This window comes from Stegostoma tigrinum, chromosome 17 (assembly GCF_030684315.1).
Source record: "Stegostoma tigrinum isolate sSteTig4 chromosome 17, sSteTig4.hap1, whole genome shotgun sequence".
In the NCBI taxonomy this organism is placed as follows: domain Eukaryota; kingdom Metazoa; phylum Chordata; class Chondrichthyes; order Orectolobiformes; family Stegostomatidae; genus Stegostoma; species Stegostoma tigrinum.
In genome coordinates this window covers 38,941,134-38,962,268 of record NC_081370.1, presented here as the reverse complement: position 1 = coordinate 38,962,268, position 21,135 = coordinate 38,941,134, and the positions used below count along the sequence as shown (strand labels likewise).

Sequence of the window (21,135 nt, the reverse complement as noted above, 5' to 3'; positions counted from 1 at the left end):
CTTCCATTTGTAAAGTCTCACGATGTGGGAGACATACCTAGAATTCATGAATTTAAAAATTTACTGTTAATATTGGGTGGACTATCATGCAAGATCCAATGATTACCATGGGCAAATCCTGCTGTGTCTGCCTGGTATGCACATATCTGCCCTAGGGCACAAATTGGTGATAAATACCATTTAAGGGAGCCTAATCCTAGAGTCAGGGTATGGAATGATGTAAAAAGGAATGAAACTTTATGTTTCACTCTGGAATTAGTGAAAGCCTTGACTCTAAATCTAATAATTACGGTAGCATATTCATTCTTAGTATTGCGCAAGCAGCTCCAAGGCCAGATGATCAAAACCCACTGAGGATCCTTGTCAATTTATATTCAATGAGGATGATAATTTGGCAGCTGGTACCAGCAGATTATCATACAAACTTCTAAGTTGTAATGTTTAAACAATAAAGCAGATATTTCAGGGATAGGAAAATGCAAATCCTATTACATCCGGCTTGTTTCTGACTCCAGTCTCAAGCCCAGTAACTGGAAGCTCAATAACCCAGGGTCTCCCAATGAGAACCAACAGGGCTACATCATCCTTAAGCCACAAAGCAAAATGGGAAGAAAGAGCTCATGCAAGTTTCCTGTGCATGTAGCTGAGGAAATATATTTTTGTATTGATGTGTAAATGTGACCCTAGCATCTTCTCCAGCTCTTAAACCTCATGACACCTTCAAAATGTCATTCAAGACGTGATTATCGTTTTAACTTTTTAAGGAAAATTATTATGGCAAATTTTTCACAGTGTAGGTCACAACGAGATCATCGGTGTGTGTCGTGTGGGGAATGATGCAGACAGACTGGGACGTGATCATTGGAATGAGATGCTCACCTACCCACGCAAACCTATAGCACATTGGCATCAACTAGCAGAGGTAAGTAACCAATGATGTATGCACCAAGCTGTAAAACGGTGAAGTGAAAGAATTACCTGAGACAGTTATGTGCACATGTGAAATACAATCAAGGAAAATCCTAAAGCTTTCTATAGGTATGTCAGGAACAAAAGAGTGACCGAGTAAGATTAGGGCCAGTCAAGGACAGTAGTGGGAAGTTGTGCGTGGAGTCCGTAGAGATAGGAGAGGCGCTAAATGAATATTTTTCGTCCGTATTCACCAAGAAAAAGAAAATGTTGTCAAGGAGGATACTGAGATATAGGCTATTAGACTAGACGGGATTAAGGTTCACAAGGAAGAGGTGTCAGCAATTCTGGAAGGTAAGAAAATAGATAAGGCCCCTGGGCCGGATGGGATGTATCCGAGGACTCTCTGGGAAGCTAGGGAGGAGATTGCAGAGCCTTTGGCTTTGATCTTTATGTCGTCATTATCTTCGAGAATAGTGCCAGAAGACTGGAGGATAGCAAATGTTGTCCCCTTGTTCAAGAAGGTAATTACAGACCAGTGAGCCGTACTTCGGTGGTGGGTAAAGTGTTGGAAAGGATTATAAGAGATAGGATTTATAATCATCTAGAAAGGAATAATTTGATTAGGGATAGTCAACATGGTTTTGTGAAGGGTAGGTCGTGCCTCACAAACCTTATTGTGTTCTTTGAGAAGGTGATTAAACAGGTGGGTGAAGGTAAAGCGGTTGATGTGGTGTATATGAATTTCAGTAAGGTGTTTGATAAGATTCCCCATGGTGGGCTATTGCATAAAATAAGGAGTCATGGGATTGAGGGTGATTTAGTGGTTTGGATCAGAAATTGGCTAATTGGAAGAAGACAGAGGGTGGTGGTTGATAGAAAATGTTCATCACGGAGTTCAGATACTAGTGGTGTACCGCAAGGATCTGTTTTGGGGTCACTGCTATTTGCCATTTTTAATAAATGACCTGGATGAGGGCGTAGAAGAATGGGTTAGTAAATTTGCAGATGACACTGAAGTCGGTGGAATTGTGGATAGTATGGAAGGTTGCAGATTACAGAGGGACCTAGATAAGCTGCAGAGATGGGCTGAGAGGTGGCAAAGGGAGTTTAATGTGGAAAAGTGTGAGGTGATTCACTTTGAAGGAGTAACAGGAATATAGAGTACTGGGCTAATGGTTAGATTCTTGGTAATGTGGATGAACAGAGACATCTCGCTGTCCATGTACATAGATCCCTGAACGTTGCCACCCAGGTTGACAGGGTTGTTAGAAGGTGTATGTTGTGTTAGGTTTTATTGGTAGACGGATTGAGTTTCGGAGCCATGAGGTCATGTTGCAGCTGTACAAAACTCTGGTGCAGCCATGTTTGGAGTATTGCATACAGTCCTGTTCGCCGCATTATAGGAAGGATGTGGAAGCATTGGAAAGGGTGCAGAGGAGATTAATCAGGATGTTGCCTGGTATGGAGGGAACGTCTTATGAGGAAAGGCCAAGGGACTTGAGGCTGCTTTCGGCAGAGAGAAGGTTAAGAGGTGACCTAATAGAGACATACAAGATGATCAGAGGATTAGGTAGGGTGGACAGTAAGAACCTTTTTCCTCAGATGGAGATGGCTAGCACGAGGGAACATAGCTTTAAATTGAGGGGTGATAGATATAGGACAGATGTCAGAGTTAGGTTCTTTACTCAGAGAGTAGTAAGGGCGTGGAATGCCCTGCCTACAACAGTAGTAGACTCGCCACGTTTAAGGGCATTTAAATGGTCATTGGATAAACATATGAGTAATAATAGAATAGTGTAGGTTAGATGAGCTTCAGTTTGGTTTCACAGGTCGGCGCAACATCAAAGGCCGAAGAGCCTGTACTGTGCTGTAATGTTCTATGTTCTAATAGTTTGCAACCTTTTAGGTGACATGGTTTATGGTAGAAATTTAACCTTGTCACATCTATTTGGATATAAAATGAGGCTATGTTAGCCAGCACACCAATCATTCCTCATAAATATCTGAGAACAGAAGTGAGGTGGTCCTCAGAAAGTATCTCTACGAAATTTTTTCTTCACCTTTTCTTCTCAAAGGAGAACAATCCCACCTCCTCAAGTTTCTCCACATGGATCATGTTCCTGATCCCAGGTGCAATTCTGGCAACTCTGCTCTACACCCTTTGTAAAAAATAGAGGAACATTTCAGAGATAATGGGAACTGCGGATGCTGGAGAATTCCAAGATAATAAAATGTGAGGCTGGATGAACACAGCAGGCCAAGCAGCATCTCAGGAGCTCTCTGATGAAGGGTCTAGGCCCGAAACGTCAGCTTTTGTGCTCCTGAGATGCTGCTTGGCCTGCTGTGTTCATCCAGCCTCACATTTTATTATCGAGGAACATTTCAGAGTTGCTTTGCTCGTTTCCAACTTCCTACATAAAATTTTCCTTTTGTATATAACAATACAATGCAATTAATTATGGATGAGTTTTTGACTTCTATGTATTATGTGGCTGGCCTTTCCTCCACTAATGCCTCTGATGCTGTCATTTCATTTCTCCACTTCCTACTAATGTTGCAATTATAATCGCAGCCTTGCACCTAAAGTCAGGAAATAACTGAAATCAGAATAAAGAGGAATGGGATCTCACCTGGCATGATGGGTTTTCTGTGCACTTGTGGAGCTCCATTCCTGTCAGTTTGAACCTTCACACACATTTCATGCTCCGTGTTTGCCACCTTTACAAAACTGTTTGAATTCCTGTAGTTGCTAAACTTTTGATGCATGCAAGATCAAGACTTTCCCCTTCGTCGGTATCCAGAGTGATATACAATAGGCTTTTCAATGATATTTTGTTTTGAATTTTTGTATACTAATGTGGAATCATTTTGAGCAAAAGTAATGTAGTATTCACACCAATATTAAACCACTCTTTTGGTCTGTAAAGAAGAGAATTTGCCAGACAAGATCAAATTAAGCAATAATGGAAACATTTTGAGCTAAATTAATTTTATCCTAGATGTTCAAATCCTATGTATTATTGAAATATGTGGTACATAATAAAAGATTCAGTAACATTGAATCAGGACTTTATAGGATAGAAATGAGCACATTATTGAGATTGGATCCTCAAGCAAATTGTTTCAAATGACAGTGCTTGTCAAATAGCTTTTATATTTTCTATATTTTCACTGCAACAAAGCTCTCCTGAAGTGGTTTTAATTTATTTTAAGTTCCCTCTTAACTTCAGCATCATGCGCAATTCAGTATTTGACAATTCATCTTGTACACTCAACTTTTTAAGGTACTTAATTTGTTATAAAGATATGCAAATAACTAAAACGTTCTGGTGCACAGTGGTGATCTCCTTATTACAATAAGAATATGGAGGAACTAGAGAAAACACAAAAGAGATTTGCAAGAAAGATAGCAGAACTTTGATGTTATATCAATCAGGAAATATTGAGCAGGTTGGGGCTATGCTCAAAAAGAGAAGACTGGAGGATGGTTTGATAGAGGATTATGAAAAGGATCGACAGTGTAGCTGTAAAAATGCTTCCATCTGATGACCAAAACAAGGGGCCAAAAATAAATGAGAGTCTTGAGTAATCCAACAGAGAACTTAGGAGGAATTCCTTTACAATAAAAAGGTGAAGATGTGGAATTAATTATCACAGGGAGCACTTGCAGTTAATAGCATAGATACATTAAAGACAAAGCTGGGTATAGTAAAGGAGAAAAGAAATAGATGATTTGATTCATCTGCTGAGATTAAGACTAGTGGAAGAAGAAGAAGACCTATAGAGAGTATGGAATGGATTGTTTGACCAGTACAATTTTGCATCAAGGACTGAATTGCTAAATTCTATAATTATTTGCAGTGCTTTCTTTAAAATAAACACCAACTAAATTATTTTGGGTATCAGGAGCAAATATCGAATGTGTGGTTACAAGTTTCCAGATATTGAAAGACCTGTGTTTGATCTGTAAAAGAGGCCAATAGAAGGTAAAGAGGATTCTGAGGGTTAAACATAATGGATTGTACGTGAAATGAGGAAATGATGTTGATTGATTGATTAGTTGTTTATTGTTATCACATGTACCAAGATACAGTGAAAAGTGTTATTTTGCATGCTATACAAGCAGATCATACCATACAAAGTGCTTCAGGGTAGCAGAGCAGAGTGCAGAAAATAGAGTTACAGCTGCAGAGAAGATGCAGAGAGGCAGATCAGAATTAGAGTTTGAGAGATCCATTCAAAAGTCTGATAACAGCAGGGAAGATGCTGTTGATGCTGTTCTTGAATCAAATCATACTTGAAAAAGTTTCAGAATGTTCAAACTTTTATATGTTCTGCCTGATAGAAGAGGGTGGAAGAGAGTATAACCAGAGTGGGAGGGCTCTTTGATTACTGTGGTGCCTTCCTGAGGCAGCAAGAAGTATAGATGGAGTCAATGGATAGAATGATAGACTGGGCTGTGTTCATGAATCTCTGTAGCTATTGCTGCCAGTGACAGGTAAAGTATTAAGAATGGCTCTGGGCACCTGATTCCAAGATGGATATCTGGGCCATAGTTAGGGGACAGTGAGGACTCACCGGGAGAATAGCAATTTGTGAAGTGACAGATGGACATTGGGGCTTCCTTCAGTTGGGCTCTAATGTTGCTGCTGTGACTTAGTAGCATTCTTGCTTCTGTATCACAAAATTCTGGATGCAAGTGCCACTCCAAAACTGGGGCAAAAAATCAACTCTAACACTCTACTGTAGAATTGAGGGAGCACCACACTAACAGTTGTGCTCTTTAGGAAATCATCTGAAGCAGCTTGCATCCTCTTAGATGAGTGTAAAAGATTATTTTAAATAGGGCAGTATTATTTTCTCAGGTGTCCTGGCAAGTACTGATTCTTTGCTCAACAGCACTAAAATTTTGACAACAAAAACAGAAGTTGCTGGAAAAGCTCAGCAGGTCTGGCAGCATCTGCGAAGAAAAATCTGAGTTAACATTTCAGGTCAGACCTGCTGAGTTTTTCCAGCAACTTCTGTTTCTGTTTTTAATTTATAGCATCTGCAGTTCTTTTGGTTTTTATCACTAAAATATTATCTGGTTTAATGACATTATTATTTGTGAGAGTTTGTTATGTCGCATTGGATGCCATGATTCTTATATTCTAATAGTAACTACACATAATTAGCTACTCTACAATACATTGAAATCTCAATTGCTTTTGAAATGCAAATCTTGCTTTGTCTTGCTTTTAATCAAAGATTTCAAAATTGTAGAAGGTTTTGTGAGGGTGATTGGCAAGATCAGTATTTCACAGGTCAGTGAATTCGTAACAATAAGTAACATTTACAAGAATTCTGCAACAACGTGCTAAAGCTCCATCCGCAGTACCTTCCAAATCTGCGATCTCTGCCCACCAGAAGAGAAAAAGCAGCAGTCATCACCGCAAGTTCCCCTTCAGTCACACATCATTCTGACTTTGAATGATAATGCTGATCCTTGGATAGCACAGTAGCTCAGTGGCTAACACTCATGTCTCACAGCAGTGGGGACCTGTGTTCAATTCCAGTTTTGGGGATGGCTGTCTGTGTGGAGTTTGCACATTCTCCCAGTGTCTGCATGGGTTTCCATTGAGTGCTCTGGTTTCTTCTCACAGTCCGAAGATGTGCAGCTGAGATGGATTGGCGATGGTATATTGACCCATTGTGTCCAGGAATGTGAAAGCTTGGTGGGCTAGCTTTGATAAATATGTGATTATGGGGGTAAAGTGGGGTATTGGTGAGAAGCTCTTCGAAGGGCTGGTGTGGAATTGACGAGCTGAATAGCCTTTTTCCACACTAGCGAATTCTATGATACTATCCTTCACTGTTCCTAAGTAAAAATACTGGAAGTCCTTCCCTCAGTACTGTGAGTATGCATGAACTCAAACAGTTCAAGGAAGCAGCTCACTATCACTTTCTGTAGGGCAGTTACAGGTGACTTTCTGACTTTGCCAATGATGCTCAAATTCTAACAATGAACTTTTTAAAAATCCCAAAGTGTCCGAGACTAAGACTTAACAGTATTATTCATGTAGTAAGGAGGAAAATTAGGATACTTCTTTTCTTCACACAGAACATGGAATGCTTTGCCATCAGTGTCCAGTAAGAAAAAGATGACAGACCTGAATTAGCTGAGAATTAAGGAACTTTAAATGCATTCACTTTTATTAATGGATATTGCCTAAAAACTGGTAGCGAGGATGAAATGAGCCATGCAGTCTGAATTATCACAAGTTAAAGGACTTGTGTTGATTTGCCATTAGCCCACCCTCAAACCTCCCGTATATTTGAAGATATTGATCTATTTGCAAGTTCAATGCCTATTAAATTCGTCACAACATTTGAAGGCTGATAGTTCCACAGTGTTAACAAGAAGTTTGTATTCTTATACCTAACAATGGAATGATGTAATAAATGATGTCTCATTCTCACAGGTAAAAAAAAGTTAGACATTTGTAAAATTTATAATTCACATTTATTAAATAATTTTCTTCACCAGCTTCAAAATCTCCCCTTCCCCCACCGCATCCCAAAACCAGCCCAGTTCGTCCCCTCCCCCCACTGCACCACACAACCAGCCCAGCTCTTCCCCTCCACCCACTGCATCCCAAAACCAGTCCAACCTGTCTCTGCTTCCCTAACCTGTTCTTCCTCTCACCCATCCCTTCCTCCCACCCCAAGCCGCACCCCCATCTACCTACTAACCTCATCCCACCTCCTTGACCTGTCCGTCTTCCCTGGACTGACCTATCCCCTCCCTACCTCCCCACCTATACTCTCCTGTCCACCTATCTTCTTTTCTCTCCATCTTTGGTCCGCCTCCCCCTCTCTCCCTATTTATTCCAGGTCCCTCTCCCCATCCCCCTCTCTGATGAAGGGTCTAGGCCCGAAACGTCAGCTTTTGTGCTCCTGAGATGCTGCTGGGCCTGCTGTGTTCATCCAGCCTTACATTTTATTATCTCAGACTCTCAGAATACTGGATAAACTCTGCAGGTCTGGCAACATCTGTAAAGTGAAAGAGAGGTAATCCTTCGTGGATATAACCAATCTACTTGTACAGAAGTTCAAGTACTGAACCAAATAATTTGTTAATCATTACCTTCCCAAAGCTTGTTAAATCTATTGATTGATTGAAGAAGTAGAGTACCATTTTAATGGAAACTAAATATAGCTTTTTATAAATTGTGATGTGCCATGAAGCAACCAGCTTAGATCCATAACATATTATATCTTACCAGGAGTCTATTCAGCCTATTCTTCATAGTAAAGAGTTATTCAATTAGTCCGACTGTCCTGCTCTTTCTCCATACAGATTATTTTCTTTCAAATACTTATCTGTCTCTTTTGAATACAATTAATACTTTTATCTCCAACATTCTTTCAGGTCATGCATTCCATGTCATAATGACATACATTAAAAATTTCTCTTCAAGTTGTCTTTAGTTCTTTTGTTAATTATATTATTGTGTCCCTTTGATTACATATGCCAGTGAAAACTTGAATAGTGTAAAGCTTGAGTGTTATTCAGTGATACAAATCATAAAATATACACATTTTCAATTATTGCAAAATTGATAATGATTGCAAACGAAATGATTTTCTGTCAGCTTCACTAAGCTGATTGATTTCCCAATGAATTAACGAAGTTCATGAAATATGGGGGCAGCTCCAACCCAGATGGCATGAATATATTGATAGCTGTGAAGATTTTAACGTGCAATGGGTTCAAATAGAGGCCTCACAGATCTTTGGCTTTGCAAAGTCTGCTCAATGTCACCAGAATCTGCACTAATTAGGCAGTCTGGCTCCAGGCCATTCTGTAAATATATCTTGTTATGTAAGAACATAAGAAATGGGAGCACGAACAAATATTCACTTCTAACCCTGCTCCCACAAATCAATACGATCAAGGCTGAACTTTGACATCAGCTCAACATTCCCCTCCTTATACCTGCTCAAAATTGACTCCTTAATGTACAAAGATCTATTGATCTCAGTTTTGAATTCACTGAACATCCACTGCCCTTTAAGGTGGAGAATTTCAAAGACATGAAACTGAATCTAAAAGCTTATACTGACCCCTGTTATAAATTGGTGACTCGATTTTTATTTTCTCCCCTTGTCCAGTCCCTTCCCACTTACATCCGCAATTCATCTGACACTTTACATGAGTCTCAAAATTCTCAGTTTGCGGGCGCTAGTGCCTTCTCTTCACCATGGATGTACAGTCCTTTTACACATCTATCCCCCAACAAGAATGGTCTGAGGGCTTTCTGCTTCTGCCTTGAGAGAAGGCTAGAACCATGTCCAACCATCACCCTTCTCGTCCAATCAACCTTGTCCACACTTCACATTTAACTCCTCTCACTTTCTTCAGGTCAAAGATGAGACCATGGGCACTTGCAGGGGTCCCTGCAGAACTGAACACAGTCTTCTAAAAGTGGCCTAACCAATGTCCCATACAGCCACAGCATGACATCCCAACTGTTACACTCAATGCACTAACCAATGAGGGCAAGCATGCCAAACACCTTCATCACCACCCTGCCTATCTGCAATTCCACTTTCAAGGAACTATGCACTTGCACTGCCAGGTCCCTTTGTTCAGCAATTATCCTCAGAGTCCTAATTCTGCCCTGATTTGCCTTACCAGAATGCAACACCTCACATTTATTTAACTTAACTCCATCTGCTACTCCTCGGCCCTTTGGCCCTTCTGATCAAGGTCGCATTGTACGCTGAGGTAATCTTCACTGCCCACTACAACCCACAATATCCCCATGCTCCATGGCATCTTCTGTTGTAATCTCAGAAGGTGCAACAAAATCCATCCTCACTATCCAAGGCCTTGGACGTGCCTTTCAGGTAAAGTAGCGATTTACCCACACTTCATTCAATCTAGTCTACTGTATTCACTGCTCACAATGTGGTTTCCTTTACACTGGGAAGACAAAGCACAGACTGGGTGACCGCTTTGCCCAACCTGATCTCTAAAAATGACCCTGAGCTTTCAGTTGCCAGCCACTTCAACATACCATCATGTTCCCCTGCCAACATTTCTGTCTCAGGCTTCTGCTGCAGTGTTCCAGAGAGAATCAATGCAAAATGGAGGAACAAAACTTCATCTTCTCCCCAGGCACATAAGATCCCTAACATTGAATTTGATTATTTTAGAACATGAACATACTCCTCCATATTGGTTACCCTGCCCTTTACTTCCTTAAGTCCTGTCATATAGGGCTTTCTCCCTGCACAACCTTCAACTATTCAAATTTCTCATTAGCTCCCTACCTAACTTACATTTTTATCTTGGTTTATTATCAGCCATCTCTTTGTTTGCCTATCGCCTTTTCTCTCTCTGTCTCTGGGCTCCATCTCCATATGTTGTGGTCACTTAATATCCATCCTACCTCCCCTACCACAACCACCACAATCTCCAACAGCCCCACCCCACCCCACCCCTGACCCTCTCATTAGCAGAACTACTATTCATTGCCAATTCCAATGAGAGGTCACTAAACTCACATGTTAACTTCGATTTTTTCTCCACAGATTCTGCCAGACCTGTTGAGTTTCTCCAGCAATTTCTGTTTTTCTATGTTTCACCTATCTCTAAGGTCTGGTTTGACCTGACCCTATGTGGGTGGAGAAAATGGCCAAAGCTCACAAATTTACTTTTAATAATTTATTCTAACTTACAAATACTGGTAACTTGTTTCCCTTTTAAGTCAAGTCAACACTTCCAAATGAACTTACAGAAGCAAGAATCCAGCTCCTTTCCTTAAATTAATTCAGTATCACGCTAACGAGTCCCAGCGAGCTTTGCTATGCTCTCGTATGCTGCTTTCCTGTTCATTTTTGCTGCTTTGAACTGAAAAGTGCATTTCGTAAAAACCCAAAAATCACTGTAACAAGTACTTTCACAAAAAATCTTGAACCCAAAGTCAATGCTTTTTCGCACATTGTGACAATTCCATGAGTAGTCTATTTACATATGAAAGCAAAAAAAAACCCTTCTGAGGAAGGGTCACCGGACCCAAAATGTTAACTCTGTTTTCTCCTCCACAGATGCTCCCAGGCCTGCTGAGCTTTTCCAGCAACTTTGTTTCTGTTCCTGATTTATAGCATCCACAGTTTTTATGGTTTTTGAAATATGAAAGCAGTTTTGAAGAGGAAAGTCTTGGTTATAGCAGTTTGGTTTCACTTAAATTCTCTGGGATTAACAACCATAAGGAATGTTGGACATACTCAGACACAGTGGCTCCAACTCTGTAGGTATATTTACAATTCTAGTGTGTAGACACATATTATATGGTGCATTGCCTGCGTATTGAAGAAGTTACTCAGTGCGTGCATGTCAAATTTCGCATGTTCAGTGGACTACTGGGAGGCAGAGTTTGGTCAATTTCTAAATATTAGCCACCGTAAGCAACCTTTGCTTTTAAATGTTGGCTTTTTAACTTTATTGTATTCCTATTGGTGGACTGACTATGTGCAAGAGGAAGTTCATATAGCACAGAAATGCAAGCATAAACTGGTCTGATTTTATGCTTTAGATTCTATCCAATTCTATAAAACTTCTCCTTTCAATGTTCCATCTCCCAAAAATGCAGCAGCTGAGTGATGGGACACTTTTTTTTTCCTCTTTCCTCCTCCTCATCAGTTGTTTTCCCTCTGAATATGTGGTGTCCTATTGGGACTTAAGTGACAGAAGTTACCACCTTCCGCTTCACAGGCTTCTGATGTGTTAAAAGGAATAGATAACAGCCAGGGTATTATTCATCCATTAACCCTTTAATGTTTGGAATGTGTTTCCACTGAATTTGATTTGACCTGTATTTACACATTTGGCTGATCCAGCATCCTAAAGGCGAGATGTTTTGTATATGTCTAAAGGATTTGTGTTCCTTATTCATGTTCTGGTTGATATTGATCAGAGGGACACATATTAACAAAGCCCCTCAAAAGTGAATGTACATCTAAAAATGAAATGATAATAACTGAAGGCAAATTATCGATCTGGTTCGAAGTTTGGCTGAGCAACAAAAATCAGAGAGCAGGGATTAAGGGCAGCTGCACTAATTGGAGTGATGTGAATAACAGCATCCTACTGGTTGGGACCTCCATTATTCAACACATTTATCAACAGAAACTGAAAGAGCTGCAGATGCTATAAATCAAGAACAAAAACAGAAGTTGCTGGAAAAGCTCAGCAGGTCTGGCAGCATCTGTGAAGAAAAGATCTGAATTAACGTTTGGGTCCAGTGACTCTTCCTCAGAATGCTGGTTGATCATCACACACCATTTCTGCCACCTCCAGCAAGATGCCACCACCAGACACATATGCCCCTCCCCTCCCTTGTCCTCCTTCTGCAGGGACCGTTCCCGCCAGGACCCCTAGTCCACTTTTCCTTCACCCCCAACACCTCCCCACAGCCCTATGGCACCTTCCTCTGTAACTGGCAAAGGTGCAGCACCTGCCCATTTGCCTCCTCCTTCCCCGGTATCCAAGGGCTTAAACGTACCTTCCAGATGAAACAACACTTCACCCGCACATCCCAGAATGTAGTCTACTGCATCCACTGTTCACAGTGTGGTTTCTCTACACTGGGGAAACAAAGCATAGACTGGGTGACTGCTTTGCAGAAATTCTGCGTTCTGCTCGCAAAAAAGACCCTGAACTACCTCTTGCCTGCCACTTTAAACACACCACCCTGTTCTCTGGCAAACGTCTCTGTCTCTGACTTGCTTCAGTTCTGAGGAAGGGTCACTGGACCCAAAACGTTAACTCTGTTTTTTCCTCCACAGTTGCTGCCAGACCTGCTGAGCTTTTCCAGCAACTTTGTTTTTGTTCCTATGTTAGACAAGGATGCATTTGCCAGCACCACAAAGGTAAGTGGCATTGTAAGCAGTGAAGGTGGTAGAGTAAAATTATAAAGAGAAATTGATCGATTAACCTGCTACAGGAACAATGTTGTGAAACTTGACAGGGTTTAGAAAATATTTACATGAATGTTGCCAGGGTTGGAGGGTTTGAGCTATAAGCTGAGAGGCTGAATAGGCTGGAACTATTTTCCAAGAACATTGGAGGCCGAGGGATAATCTTGCAGAAGTTTATAAAATCATGAGGGGCATGGATAGGGTAAATAGCCAAGGTCTTTTCCCCAGGGTAGTGGAGTCCAAAATTAAATAGCATTGGTTTAAGGTGAGAGGGGAAAGATTTAAAAGGGACCTAAAGAGCAACATTTTCATGCAGATGGTGGTGTATGTATGGAACGTGCTGCCAGAGGACGTGGTGGAGGCTGATACAGTTACAACATTTAAAAGGCATCTGGATGGGTATATGAATAGGAAGGGTTTAGAGGGATATGTTCCAAATGTTGGTGAACGGGACTAGATGAATTTAGGATCTCTGGTCGGCATGGGCGAGTTGGACTGAAGTGTCTGTTTCTACACTGTACAGATCTATGATTCTAAGTGAATGGGCAAAAATGTGGCAAATGATTTTCGAATGTAGGCAAATGTGAGGCCATTCGCATTAAAAAGACAGAAAGAACTTCATTTGTATAACACCTCATGACCATCAGGCATCCTTACCAATGAAGGACTTTTGAAATGCAATCACTATTTTAATGTAATAAAATGTGAGGCTGGATGAACACAGCAGGCCCAGTAGCATCTCAGGAGCACAAAAGCTGATGTTTCGGGCCTAGACCCTTCATCAGAGATCTCACATTTTATTGTCTTGGATTGTCCAGCATCTGCAGTTCCCATTATCACTATTTTAATGTATTGGAATATTGAATAATCTGCTTTTGTGATACTGACTATCTGTTGTTTAAGGGAACTCATGATGCACAAACCAGCTGCCATATTTCCCAGTTTGCAAAAGTACAGTGTTAACTGCAAAGAGTTAAGTTCCTGTGGTTTTGAAAGGTGCTACAGAAATGCAACTATTTATTTCCTTTTTTTTGCAAAATTGAAGCCAATGGAATAGAACATAGAACAGTACAGCACAGAACAGGCCCTTCAGCCCACGATGTTGTGCCGACCATTGACCCTCATGTACACACCCTCAAATTTCTGTGACCATATGCATGTCCAACAGGCTCTTAAATGACCCCAATGACCTTGCTTCCACAACTGCTGCTGGCAACGCATTCCATGCTCTCACAACTCTCTGTGTAAAGAACCCGCCTCTGACATCCCCTCTATACTTTCCTCCAACCAGCTTAAAACTATGACCCCTAGTGTTAGCCATTTCTGCCCTGGGAAATAGGCTCTGGCTATCAACTCTATCTATGCCTCTCATTATCTTGTATACCTCAATTGGGTCCCCTCTCCTCCTCCTTTTCTCCAATGAAAAAAGTCCAAGCTCAATCAATCTCTCTTCATAAGATAAGCCCTCCAGTCCAGGCAGCATCCTGGTAAACCTCCTCTGAACCCTCTCCAAAGCATCCACATCTTTCCTATAATAGGGCGACCAGAACTGGACAGAATAAAAGGAACGATAGCAATATGGTTGTAAAATGGTTAATAGAGAGAAACTAGAGAGTGTTGGATGTATGTTCTTCAGCCTGGAGGAAGATAATCAGGGAAATTCACTACAGTTCAGTACAAGCTGTTTTTGGTAGACATTGGACTTTGAAACACAGAGCACAATTTCTAAATTTGTAGATGATAATTTTGGAAATATAGACAGCAATGAGAAAGTATTTATTGGGTTTAAGAAGACATATTTAGGATGGAAAAATGGGCAGTTATGGAGCAGATGAAACTCAGTGCAAAAGTGTGAGGTTTTTTTGTAGGATAAATGAGGAGAAACAGTGCATGCTAAATGGTGCAAATTTGTGAGTTGGTAAGCTCAGTTAGCTGGACAGCTGGTTTGTAATATAGCATAATAACGTCAGTATGAATTTAATTAACTGGGAGGCGCGGTGACTCAGTGGTTAGCACTGCTGCCTCACAATGCTAGGGACTGAGTTCCATTCCAGTCTTGGGTGACTATCTGTGTGGAGTTTGCATGTTCTTTCTGTGTCTGCATGGGTTTCCACAGGTGCTCTGGTTTTGTCTCATAGTCCAAAGGTGTGCAGCTGTGGGTAGATTAGCCATGGTAATGGATAGGTTACAAGGATAGGGTAGGAGGCTGGGATGCTCTTCAAAGGGTTGGTGCAGACTTGATGGGATGAACAGCCTCTTTTCTCACTGTGAGGATTCTATGATTCTAACTTTAAAGGAAATGCAAGAAAAGCAGATTTATCCACAAATTTTTGAAGGTGGCAAGATCAATTAACAAAGCAGTAAATAAATGTTGTTTTTGGCTGCCGAATAGAGCCATAGGGCCATATTATTGTGAAGTCTTCCTGTCTCCATGAACCTGTAAAACTAGCAGGTGAAACCAGCTGTGAAAGACCAACTCACATTTAAAACAGATCATTTTTACCCCAACAAGGGAAGAGGGAGGGGCGTATATCATGCAGGAGGGTAACCTGTACTTAGCAGGGCCATTTGAAGTCAGTGTTGAGTTCAAACAAGCTTAATTTTGGTCTTTGCAAGGCCTTAAATCACCTCATGGGAGTCCTGAATTGTTGTAATAGATATAAGTACTCTTGAAGGGTTAAAAAGTGTATGTAACTGTCATGATCTGAAAATTTTTAAAAACCCAATTTTGCACTGGTTGTATCATTTCTACCCATCCTTCATCTCCGGACATCCTATTATCACCTTATTCTTAGTTTCCTAAATGGATCCCCTGCGCTATGCCCCTTTATATCCAGTGGCCTCCTGCAGGAAACGTTCATCTAATAATCTTCATTGTTGTTTGTTTGCTGAAGTCTTGTTGGCACAGAATTCCACTGCTTAGACCTTGGCACAGATTGTCAGTTGGCAAACAGAGTTGAGACATTTCATTTTACAGTTAGCCCCTGTCTTTGTAGCTGTTTGTCTCGAAAATTGGTTGGTTTGCAATACACAACCAATCATTCAAAAATACGCAGATTGTGAGGACAGGACTTGTGTCAGTTCATGCTGGCTGGATCTGGTCATGGTACAATATCTTTTCTGGAGACAGGGTAACTGACCATGTCCTTATTACAGAGGTCAGATTATAAACATAGAAATTGTATTGTGGAAACAGTGGGATCATCCATTTTATCTTGGTGTTTCTCTTCCACGTCTTTAATCTCCTATCTCACTTCTAGATATCAGTGAGGAGAACACTCTCGCCTTTGAGAAAGAAAGTGGTGGATTCAAGTCCCTCTCCACAGAACTGACATAATTTAAGCTAATAATCCCAATACAGTATTTAGGAAGCACTGCATGAGGTATAATGAAATGTTACAATCTGTTACGAACGGTATGGAAGCAAATTCAAAGGTAACTTTCAATGGGAAACTGCATAAATAACAGTATTATTGGCAAAGGGCTAGGGAAAGTGGAACTTCAATAGGCTAAATGGTCTCTTTCTGTACTTTAGGTTTCTAAGAGGCATTGACACAATGATTTTTTTATCAAAATGTAAGTTGCTGCTATCTTCAGACCACATGTCAACATTAATAAAAACAGCAACCACAAGTAAGCTGGAAAACCATGAGGATAGTTGGAAGAAGTTGACATTTTCTATTCACAGTGTCTGGATGCATGGTCTCTTTCTTAGGTAATTTGATGTTAATGTTTGTGGATTTTTTTTTGTCTGTGTGTGTTTATAATGCAGTGGCAAAGACAGGCTTGTGTTGGCAATCAAGGGTCCTACCACTCTCTAAAAGCACCACCATCTCCTTGAGAAGATGAAAAACTGTCACACCTCCACCCCAATTTACCAAGGAGTCTCATCGGATCCCGATCACAACCATTCCTGAAGATTTGTAAACAGGAAAAACTTGAATAGTTCTGTGATAATTGCCTAATTTAAAAAATGTATTTTTCTCTCTCTCTCTCGCTGTTTTAATTTTCCATGCATGGAGACATTGTATTCAGTTGCATGCTGGTTGGGCATTCATTTTATTGAATATATATATGTTATTTTGTGTGACACCAGATCACTCCCTGAGCAATGTGTGAGCCCTGTGGTTTTGAAAAGTTCTAGGTTCACCATGACCAGAGTGAGTTCTGGCATCAGTTTTTTTTTAAATTGGTCCTAATACGTGACTGTATTATTTGGTCTGTCTCTTAATTATAGCGACATCAAACACATCTATGAAATGAAGCCAAAACTATTTTAATACAGGATCTGCATGTTTTATTTATAGTAACAAGAGGTGCAATTTTTACTCCCGAGACAAATGTGACATCACGCTAATGCATTCATCCAGGTTTTGGTGATATTCATTTTTAGGGAGGTGGGGGATTCTGTTTTCTTAATATTAACACAAATGGCAATTTAAATGTACTGTGATTTATTCTTTATAAACATGTGATATGTAAAAAGAATTTCAGTTCCTAATAAAGGAGACAGTTTTGACACAAACTTAATTAGCATCTCATCTTTACAGGTGATTGTAGTAAGTTCTTCAGTTTTATTCATTAGCTTGCAAATTATTTACAGCACAGAAACAGGCCATTCAGTCCAATTGGCCCATGTTGTTGGTTTTGCTCTACATGAACCTCCTCTCCTTGTACCTCATCTCATCATTACAATATATTTTGTACATATTATACAAAAGCAATATAAGATGTTTAATCAAAATCTGAATTGAATAGAGAAAATGCTCAGAACATTGAGCAGTTTGGCAGCACAAATTGAGAGAGAGAGAAAAACTTAACCATGGCCTTTCACCAGAACACCTTCCATTCCTTTTTCTTTTGCACTTTTTTGGCTTAACCTGAAATGCAACTATGCCATTCACCTCAACTGCTCAGTTGTAGCAAATTTCACATTCTCATGAATTTGTTGATAAAGAGGCTTCTAACAAAGTTTCTTTTTAAATTTATTGGTGATGACACGCATGTTCCATGGTCTAATCAGAGAGTCAGCAGCTGTGCTGGACTGGTAACCCCATCACCAAAGATTGGCCCTATCTGGCAGGTAAATGGAATGGCACTTCAACAGGGAGGAACAGTTGACTATACACACGCATGCAGCTGCACAGCTTATGTGGATTGCTGCCTCTGACTGATTTCTGTGCAGCTCCCAACTGTGGCCATTAATCATTGGCCTGGTTGCATTTAGCAGGCACGGCTGACCAGGGCTAACCCCATGGACTGAAATTGGACAATGCCCTTGACCTATTGTGGTGGCATTCCCTGACTGACCATAGTCCCTCCCAACTGGTCTAAGGAAAGTATCCTGGCAGCAACATTGCAATGTAAAGTGCCAATGAGCTCCAAGTGCAGCATTGAACTGAATTACAGGTTAGTCTGAGATGTGCTGCAATGATGTGGCAAGTCTGGTGTTTTGTCAATGCCAGCTTCCACAGATGGAGATTGGAGGCTGTCCCTGCCCACACAACATCCCTGAGACATTGAGGAACGCTAGCCATCATGGATGCCAGGGCAGGGGAAGATGCCAGTGAGCTGTCACAGCCAGCTGAAACTTAATGAAACTGACATCTCGCCAAAAAGACATAAGATTCAGCTCACTGTGGCCCCAAAGAGCTGGTCAGATTCTAAGAATTCTGAGGTCAATAACTCATCTCCTGACTCCTCAAAGCAATGCAAGGCACAAGTCAGGAGAGTGATGAAATTCTCTCCGCTTGACTTGATGAGTGTATCTTCAGTACCAAGAAGCTTAACACCATGTAGGACAAAGAAGCATGTTTGATTGATCCCCCTGTTCACCATTTTAAACATTCACTGTCTCTATCTCTGAGGCACAGTGGCAGCAGTATGTACCATCTCCAAGAGGCACTGCACTAACTCACAAGGATCCTTTGCCGATAACTTTCAAATATGCAATATTTGCCACCTTGAAGAACAAGGACAAAAGATGCATGGGAACACTACCAACTGCAAGTTACATTCCAAATGACACACAATCTGACTATTACTTTGCTGTTCCTTCACTATCACCAAGTTAAATTCTTAGAACTCCCTCCCTGACAGCACAGTGGGTGTTCCTATACCCCAATGATACGATGTTAGAGAGGTCAGCTCACTATTATCTTCTGAATAGCAGCCGGGGATGGGCAATAGTGATGCCTACGTTCCATAAATGAATTAAAAATGGGCAACAAGACTGTTAATAACAGGGTACAAATTTAAAATAGTTCACAAAAAGGACCAGAGATAGATGAAAACAAATTTTATGCAGGGAGTTAAGATCTAGAATGTTCAGACTAAAAGAATGGTGGAAGTGATTCAATAGTATCACTGTACATGAGAATCAGATAAGTGTTTCAAAGGGAAACATTTGCAGGGACATAGGGATAGAACGGAGCAGGTGAGACCAGCTAGATGACCAGTTTCAATGAACAGCACAGATCTATCTTAAACAAATTATACATTAACATAGATCCTATGGTGACACCATTTTAACCCCATGCCCTAAATTTTGAGGAAGATGCCTTGCATACAATCCAGGTAAGTGCACTTCTCCTTCCATATTTACTGAAAGTGACATCCCTCAAAATTCAGTAGACAGGTAAGAGAGCAAAACAATCAAAGAAACTCTCACCATGCTGCTTTTTATTTTTCCATTTTACCACAAATAGGCCAAAATATTCACATGTTCTATCTGTGCGAAGAAACATCAAGAATTATGATAACCGCAATGTCTTATACTCATTTATCTGCCAATCAGAAATCATAGCGGTGCAATTGGATGAAAAGCTTCCTGATGTGCTGTATTTTTGGATGAAATACAATTCGTCGCACAAATTAGCCACATGTGACTTCCTAACTAGATAATACTGACCTAGCTTAATTTTGCTTTAAGTTCTAATTTACTCACTGGCACTAAGCCAAACATTACCCAGTTCTGAAATTGTACAATGTGCATTCATGCCAAATAATTTCTTTTATTTTTATTCTTTTGCAGGATGTGTCCCATTCTTAATTGCCCTTGAAACTAAATGGTTTCAGAGGTTCAATTAAGAGGCAATCACATTGCTGTGGATCTGAAATCACATGTAGGCAGATTTCATTCTGTGCAGGGTATTCATGATCCATTTGGGTTTTTACAACAATCACTGATAGTTGCTACAGTCTCCATCACCGACATAAATTTCATACTTCATAATGATTAACTGAATTAAATCCTACTGGCCATTGTGGTTGGATATAAGCCTGTGTCTCAGAGCATTAGCTTGAGCCTCCAGTTGGCTAGTCCAGTGCTATTTTCATTACATGACAATCTCCCCATTACTGTGTGCACATTTCTCCAGGAGAGTAATGAGTTTCTGGAAACTGCTCAAAAGTAATTTGGAATTCTGACTCTCTCTGTCTCATTCCAAGTAAAATGAGAATGTTCCTGTCTGGGGAAGTGTTAGCATCACAGAGAAGCTAAGTGTCTTTATAGATAACTATTGTTCCTTCTGATACTCTGACCTAGTTTCAATTGTCTGAGTTAGGAGGAGGGGTGAGGAAAGGTTTTGGAGTACATTTTCTTATATTAATTTTTCACTGATATTCTACCTCCCCTGGAATATCCCATGACTGTGGAATGATGGAGGGCTGGCAAATATTTAGTTATGATGCTTTGCCATCATGGTGTGGTGCAATCATAGTGGACCATCTGTCCTTATCCAAACAAGTAAGATTGTACATTCATTTATTTGGGCAAGATAAAAACAGCAGATGATGTTCTAGATGCTGTGTGCTTATCCTCGTGGGTGTGTGAAAAGATAGAGAGCACACTGCATAATATAGCATGAGGATTCCAAATGCAGGAATGTCCAGGCTGTCGGGGAGAAGAATAACCAGGGATCTGCTAACCTAAAGAAAACAAAAATGGATTAGTAGACATGGAAAGAATTTCAGAGAAATTAAACTTTAATACAACCATCATCTGTCTCTGCATCGTCATATAATTTTCTTACTGAGCGAGGAATGATTACTGATCAACAGGAGAGTTGATAATCAAATCCCTCACAAATTACTTGAACAATGCAGAATTCCAAGATCAATCAGCTGTTTTGCAAAAATGTTTTTTACACACGTAGCCAATAATGCATTGTATCAGCTTTCACTGGAGGAAGTGCTAATGGCCAATTACTGCTAATAATACAGCGAAAAAAAATCATGATCAAGATCTTTTTGATG

At 40.4% G+C, this 21,135-nt stretch overlaps 1 protein-coding gene across 3 annotated transcripts in view; it reads left to right on the top strand.

The window, feature by feature from the left end:
• The window catches only part of syt9b (synaptotagmin IXb), a 98,268-nt gene extending 80,875 nt beyond the window's left edge, over positions 1–17,393 (top strand). For 2 of the 3 annotated variants that reach the window (XM_048545115.2, XM_048545116.1), the window contains exons 6-7: positions 793–922; positions 16,652–17,393. In XM_048545115.2, the coding sequence (XP_048401072.1) occupies positions 793–922; positions 16,652–16,720 (199 nt within the window). In that variant the 3' untranslated portion in view covers positions 16,721–17,393. The remainder of the gene's footprint in view (positions 1–792; positions 923–16,651) is intronic. The other variant, XR_007248972.2, reaches the window with a different exon arrangement.
• Positions 17,394–21,135: the final 3,742 nt, after the last annotated feature.